Source organism: Xiphophorus couchianus, chromosome 11, assembly GCF_001444195.1.
Source record: "Xiphophorus couchianus chromosome 11, X_couchianus-1.0, whole genome shotgun sequence".
In the NCBI taxonomy this organism is placed as follows: Eukaryota; Metazoa; Chordata; class Actinopteri; order Cyprinodontiformes; family Poeciliidae; genus Xiphophorus; species Xiphophorus couchianus.
The window spans coordinates 18,786,138-18,793,450 of record NC_040238.1 but is presented as its reverse complement, the minus strand read 5'-3'; the positions used below and the strand labels follow the sequence as shown (position 1 = coordinate 18,793,450).

The following is a 7,313-nucleotide window of genomic DNA, read 5'->3' as shown; positions in this document are numbered from 1 at the left end:
CTTTACGTCCATTCAGGTGGAAAACCTCTCCCCTGCTTGCCTCAATGAATCAAGGCCCTGGTGTGGGGATTCCTCAGAATCCATTCAATCATCCTCTCCAAAAAAGGAGAACAAACGCTCATTAAGAAGGGAGACACGCTCTGAATAATGTGCAGACGGTTAAAGAATGCTAGCAGATTTTCTGTGGGTCACCTAACCTGGTTGCAATAGCGGACGATCTGACTAACATCGCTTTGTGGTTTAATCACTACCAAGCATGCACGTCACTCAGTGACAAAGCAAATGTGTTTAGCAGGCAGGGAAGGCGGAGCTGCAGTCGCAGGATCGGGAATGAGGAGGTGAAAGGGGGGGAGGCAGGCAGAAAGAAGGAGGTGATTGTTGGGCCGGAGGGAAACATAAAGAGGGCAGCGAGAGGAGGAGAGGGAGCAAGTGAGGCGCAGCACACAGAGAAGCTCAACTCACATTCTGATCAACGCTGCAATCTGAAGCAACAGGTAAGTTCATGTCGTCTTCTTCTTCTTCTTCTTCTGGTTTGCACGGATGGAATACTTTGGATGAGTGAATGGCTTTAATCTGCAACAAAAACAGACAGTGAGCTGGTATTCAGAAGAGTTAAATAAGAGGACGTTCATAATAACCTGGAACATAATTTCTCCACTAAAGCCCATCTCAGATCATGTTTTAGGTACATGCTTTGTGTAAACTTTTTCCTGTAATCAGATCCAGCTGACCAGACTGTGCTCGCTGCCGGGGCGTGCAGGCATTTGGGGTCAGTTGTGCAATACCGCGTGGAATGCTGATTTAGTCTGAAGCACCTCCAAGTCTTTGCAAATGAGGATTATTTGGAAGTGTTCTGTAAACAACTCTATAAATCACCAAGGGAACGTGTGACGAAGTTTGCTAATTAAGTGTCCTCGTTTTGATTTCTGCTTTTGCCAAAACGGCGTGGTTTTACTTTGTGAAATAGCTTGTGCTTCCAGCTGGGATTTGGTTGAATAATACAAGCCTGTGTTAAATTATTGGTTTAATTTGTTACAGTTGTTCAGTTGAATGTCATATAATCTCGAAAATATGATGAATCAGTGAACAGTAAGAGAACAGTTTGTTCTCTGTCAGGTTCTTTCATTCAAGATAAACAAAACCTAAGTTGCAGAAAGTACAGCACTGATGCCCGTTTCACTTATTCACATTCTGTCACATTTCAAGGATAAATCTCGAAGTATTTAATCTGGATTTTAATAATGTTATGTCACTGATATCCACAACATGACACAAGTTTTTTGTCGTGAGCCATGATTTCAGGTGATAAAACAGTGCAGGATTGAAATTTTGTCTTTTCCAAGACACTCAATACATAGCCGTAAACCCAAAGTAGCTGATAAAGTTGATTTCATATACAAAAAGCAGCTTATCTGATCAGACAGACCAAAATATAATGTTATGTGGACATTTTGATTATTTAAAAACCAAAACTATAAGAATTCATAGAAATAACATAATTACAAAATGAGACAAGAGAAACATTGATCCAAATCAGTTTCTTTCAAAATAACGCTTATGAAACTTCAACAAAAGCTGCAGGTGTGCGTGTGTATGTGTGTGTGTGTGTGTGTGTGTGCGTGTGTGTGCATTTTGGTTAAAACAAGCTTGTTAGTCATTCAGTGAAGTGACTCACAGTGGATAGAGCATCCAGAAATATTACTCAAGAGTAGCGATACTTGGTAATAAAATTGCTCAAGTAAAAGTAAAAAGTACAGCGTAGTAATAGTACTCCTCAAAGTACTACATATTGCACATTACTAGCCAACTCTGCTGATGGATTTTATTGTTTTTTTTAATATTATTTCCAGCTCATCGCCTGCCATGAGGAACCATCCCTTCCCGCTCGTGATCGTGTGCCTGTTTTCCATCAGGGGTTTCTGTCCGCTGTCCGCTGCAGGCACAGGAGTGCCTCCCAGGGGTCCCGTCTTTCCCACAGACGACTACAGCATATATGAGGATGTATCCACTCCTGCTATGACTACAGATGCTAGAACATTCCAGTGGTGCGACTACCACGAATGCAATGAGAACCAGACCCCCTGTCAGGACCTCGCTGACTCTTTCGGCTGCTTGTGCCCGGGTATCTCGTTGCCCGACCAGCATCCAGAAAGTCCCACTCTGAGCTCAGTGTCCTGGAACGGCTCGGCAGTAGTGGTTCGCTGGTGTGCGCCACCTTCATACGTCACATCTTATGTTGTGACGATGAAAGGTAGGGAGAAGCAGATAGTGAAGGAGGACCAAAGGAGCACAACGTTGAACCAGATCGACCACAAAGCGGAGGTCTGTGTGGCAGCTATAAACGACGCGGGGGAAAGCGGTTGGTCCTGTATGGAGTACACGCCGGCTAGCAACAGCCTGCCCCTGGCAGCAGGCCTCATCGGCGGCGCGTTGGGCCTCCTGCTGCTGATTCTGCTGGTCGTTCTGCTGTGTAGGCGCAGGAGGCAAAAGAAGAAACGGGAGGCCGCGCATGTATGAGGAACTCAGCTGAGAGTCAGCAACCAGACAAACAAACAAACAAGAAACACCGAGAGACTGCATACTCAGAGATGAGACTCATGAAACGCTCCGTTGTTGCTGAAGTTAATTAACTGTGAGAACGTCTGAGTGTTTGTCTCAAGAAAGCAGGAAACAGGGTTCATCAACTCCTTATCATGCCTAGCTGGTTATACTCATCTCCTCATTAGTGGTGTTTTTTTTTTTTAGGAACACTAAAACACTAAAAACAGGAAGGAAATATTTTACTCCAGTGATGCTGGGCCCATCTAACCAGTATTATTGTCTTACAATCTGTCAAAACAAGCCGGAAGGATGAATACTTGCTCAACTCAGCGAGCTACATTTTATATCAATAGTAAAAATCATGAGATTTATATTTATTCCTCAGGATTGGAAATTCACTTCAACTAAAAATAATTAAAATATCAATGAGAACTAAGCTCTGGTAGAATCAAGAAGAAATAATTATCAAACTAATTTATATTGGGTAGCGACCGAACCGAAACAACATCCAACGAAGATGAACGACTGATTTAACAGCTGGTTCTCACTAGAACCCCAAAATGGGGCTTTTACAGCCTAATTCTCTAAATCTGAGAGAGGAAGAACAAAAACAGAGCAGTCTTGATTCCTCGGTTTTCAGCGTCAGAACTGAAACCAGAGCTTTGCTGAAAAGAGGCTCTTGTAGGCAAAAGGTCAAACGTGATGTGTTTGTGTACGTACACTGCTTTACTTTATTTAACCAGCAATGTGCCTTTTTGCTCAATGAGATACAGTATCTCTTCTAACAAACAGATAAATGGCAAAAAAATATTAGATATAAAAGTACTGATAAAGCACTGAAAAAACCCCAAACATCAATAAATATATATATATAAAAAAAGAAAAATTAAAGCAGTGATACTGTTTTGTTCAAGCTGGGTTTTTTAAAAATTGTTTAAAATGTTAAGTGACGGTAATGACTCTAAGTTGAATTTGTTCTGGAAAGGCAGTTTGGGTTAATTCTGTATAACAATGAAAAACAATATTTCCAAACAATGGGAGTTATTTACACTGGAATTAAGTTTGAACAGAAACATGAGTACTTCGATAATAAACATTAACATATATGTTACTTTTCTTCTAACTGATAAAAATTAGTAGAAAGAAAACAAAAAGAAAGAATTAGAAAAAGAAAATGCAAAAAATGTTGATCAACTTTTCTCTGCCAGGTTGAGTCTTTGCCTTTTCAGCTGAAATACAGAGCAGTACTTTATACAGAATCCAGCATTTTTCAACTGAAGGAAATAAGTTACTCTGGACTAACCATTTTGGGGGTTAAAATAAGATTTTTAAAATAAAAATAAAAATCCAGCTTTGGTTTAGTTTTCATAGGATTTTCAACTTTATTAATGCCAATGTGGAATGTATTTGTAGCCTACCAGTCTACATATTCACCTCTAAAATAATTCCGCTAGCCAAGATCATTAGCTTCAAAAAAGTTATAAATACAAAAATCCCCTCTCCTGACTCTTCTTGCAATCAAATTTGTTTATATCAAAACATGTGGGGAAAAAATGGGCATCATAGGTGATTATCAAGCCAGGAAACGTAACTCTCCCCCAGTGAGACTCGCCTTATGTAGTAACTGCTTTTGCACTTTGCAAGTGTGTGGAAAATATATATATTTAGTCTTTTGGACTGTAAGGATCACCTGATTAATTTGCTCAAAACCTTTAAAAAAAGGTTAGATGAATATTAAAGAGAGTTTACCAATTCTTTTCGAGATTGAGTCTCATAAATAAATAATTGTATCATCTGCATAGAAGTGAATGTCCATGTATTCTACTTACATTGAGCTGCTGGAGTGAACCACACTAAAAGAAGGAAACGCTCATAGTTTGACCCTTAACGGAATAAAACGCTCAAATAGGCTGCCAACCATTTATGTTCTTATTTACATGACAAAGGCTTTGTCACTAAAATTATGTTTGAGGCCTGAAAGAAATTCATATCAGAGATGTATTTATATAAAATTTTTACTTAAATGGTTTAGGGAAGCAGGTTTTGATGCTGTATAAAAGAAACACTGTGAGAGTTTTATTGCACTCTTTATATATTTATTTTAAGTGGGTGAATAGATAGTGGGATTAGGGATTAGAAAACAAGAATGAATACATTTACTTTGCTCTTCTCTGGATATCATTCTATATCCTGATTTGAATCATACAAGTATAAAGAATTAGATTCTTTCACCAGTTACTGTGTATGTCTGTAAATATCTGTCCATTAAACGGAAATAAAGTGAAACTTTTTCTTATCCAAATGTCTTCGAACATGTTCTTTTCTAAGTGCTGTAAGATGGGTGTGTTTTTCCATCTGTTTTGTTGTCGGAAGTCCTGTCATCATTGGACCGGATCAGCTCCAGTCTTTCCTGCTTTTTTTTCCAGCTGTCATACGATTTCCCTCCTGAGTGAAGATGAATTTTTTGCAACACTTGTTTCATATTGACTGGGGCTTCCCAATCACTGCTGAGCTGCTGAGAAGCTGCAGGCGTTTACTTCCACAATAAAAAAAAAAAAAGAAGAAAATTGTGGAAAAGTCCAGTATTTTAATCCTCCCAGTTTATCTCATGCTCAAGCCTCCATCTGCATGTCTCCAGGTCATGGTGCAAACCCAATTTTTTTTCTCTGGCTGCTGTAGCATAGTTCTTCTACAGCACCCAGCTTTTTTGTTTTTTTTAAGTGCTGCCTGGAAGTCAGTTAGATGTCTGTAATTTAGAGACAAAGTCTTCTGCTCACTGCAGTGGCTGAAATGGACCCAAAAAGTGATGCATTGTGAATCAGCTCAGCCTGAACGCAACTTGATGTTATCTGCTAGAATACAGTTCAGATGCTCAAGAGCAATGTGATGTGATTATTATGGCAAAAATATCAGAAACTTTTAAAATAGTGTTCTTAAACCTTATCCTTACATATATGCTTGTTCTGCCAAATGAAATTTGTAACTCTGTCAGGCAAAGTTAGGTTCTTAAGCTTTGTTTAGTTTTACTCTGGAAAGAACAAAAAGAAGATGTGTGTACATTTTAGAACTTAACGCTAGGGAATCATTCAACCATTGTGTTTTCCTTGAGATAACAGTTTCCATGCTTCCAGCGAGATCTGTACATCCCCTATGCTGTCCATGGACCAAGAGCGCTTGAGTGTTATCGTTTACGTCCGGAAATTTCACGCATGCTCACAACGCTGGAGGGTAAAAAAATAAAAAAAAAACCTGATTTGTTTTACATTCCATCCATATCCGCGTAGAACAATTCAGTTAACTAAATGACAGAAAAGTGAAAAACACGCACAAAAAATACGTTGAAGAACAAGTCGGACTCTTATTTCTTCTTTTTTCTTGCTCTCTGTCGTCTACGCCACACAATGACTCGTTGCCAATGACAACAACGCGACGGTCCAACACCAAAAAACACTCTTTAACTTTTCCCACACAAAGAATAGAACATTCAGTCCGCTACAATATTATGTTTTTAGGCTTGATATTTAACAAGTGATCGCTGTGGCAGATTAGCTACCGCTGCCATTAGCTAATCTAACTCAGCGCTGGTTGATTAGCTTACCTGCTACTGATGATCTGTCAGAGTTGGTGTGTGGGTCGCCATTTTTTTTTTTACTGAACCGAAACAGACCTAATTCCAGCACGTCTACATGTTAAGGTTGTCAAAGTTAAATAACAGACATACTTCCCTCTCCCATTAAAACTTTCTTCTGACCTTCATGCTATGTACTTGTCACAGTGTTGACAATTAGTAGCAAAGCAGCTGCGTCTCTTTTTCTTTAATAAGCCATGCATACATTTATGATTTTGAGCGTTGCATTGACAACTTAACGTCTAAAACCAATGTTAGTTATAATCAGGAAGTAGCTTTTATTCCTCCAGCATGGAGATGTTGGGTCGGCATCTTGTGCGCCTGACGTCAAGGGATCAGTTAAAGGATCGATCCTTTGGAAGTTGATCCACAGTGACTGAATATGGACGGATTGGTAAATCTAGAGCTTCACTTCTCATTTTAGCTCTTTCTTCATTATAACTGATAAGCAGTGCCCACATTAGTCCAGGCAACGACCCCGGTTGTCTACTGCTCCATTACTCATGAACAACACATCTAGATACTTGACTTCTCCCATTGAGACAAGTGTTGACTCCTGACCTGTGGGTTGAGAACCATTTCTGTGAACTGACTCACATCGAGGCTGCACACCGCCCCGATGCACACTGAAGACAACAACAGAACCACATCATCTGGCTGACGTTATTATTGACTGCTAGAAGGACTCCTTTGAGGATCTGATGGAGGCACAGACTGTGAACTATTGGGAAGATGAGTTCATCAACATATTAGAGGTCACTGAGCTAGCTAACAAGCTCCGCAACAGTTTTTACATGGGGCGGATGGTTTTGGCCCGAAAGTGCTGAAGGCTTTGGACATTGCAGTATGGCGGTATGATAGTTTGCTTTCCAGTCCATATCTGTATTATGGCTCTACACCATGCTTATGCCCCTGAATTGGTTTTAGAGCTATTAAGTCCTGGTATAACCAACGCAAGTTCTGTTTCTGCATTCTCGTCACTAACTCAGGTTGAACTTCGCCAGCACCACCCATTGTCATCTACCCTCTGACTGAGTTTCAGTGTGTAATTTTGAAGATAACCTAAGAATCTCATCTTGATTTTTTTCCCATAATACTCTTCTTTTGGCCTCTTGAAGCCCTTATTGACCTGTAGGCCTTCATG

The 7,313-nt window shown here is 39.8% G+C and overlaps 1 protein-coding gene across 1 annotated transcript; it reads left to right on the top strand.

The window, feature by feature from the left end:
- The first annotated feature begins 377 nt into the window (after positions 1 to 377).
- On the top strand, positions 378 to 4,452 carry LOC114153386 (leucine-rich repeat neuronal protein 4). Its single transcript, XM_028031916.1, has 2 exons — positions 378 to 494; positions 1,851 to 4,452. Exon 2 carries the CDS (start codon positions 1,864 to 1,866, stop codon positions 2,515 to 2,517), a length of 654 nt encoding a protein of 217 aa, XP_027887717.1. The 5' UTR covers positions 378 to 494; positions 1,851 to 1,863; the 3' UTR covers positions 2,518 to 4,452.
- The last annotated feature ends 2,861 nt before the right edge of the window (positions 4,453 to 7,313 follow it).

Bases quoted from the DNA above. Each gene is read 5' to 3' on its own strand.
- LOC114153386 (XM_028031916.1), top strand. From the start codon at position 1,864: ATGAGGAACCATCCCTTCCCGCTCGTGATCGTGTGCCTGTTTTCCATC.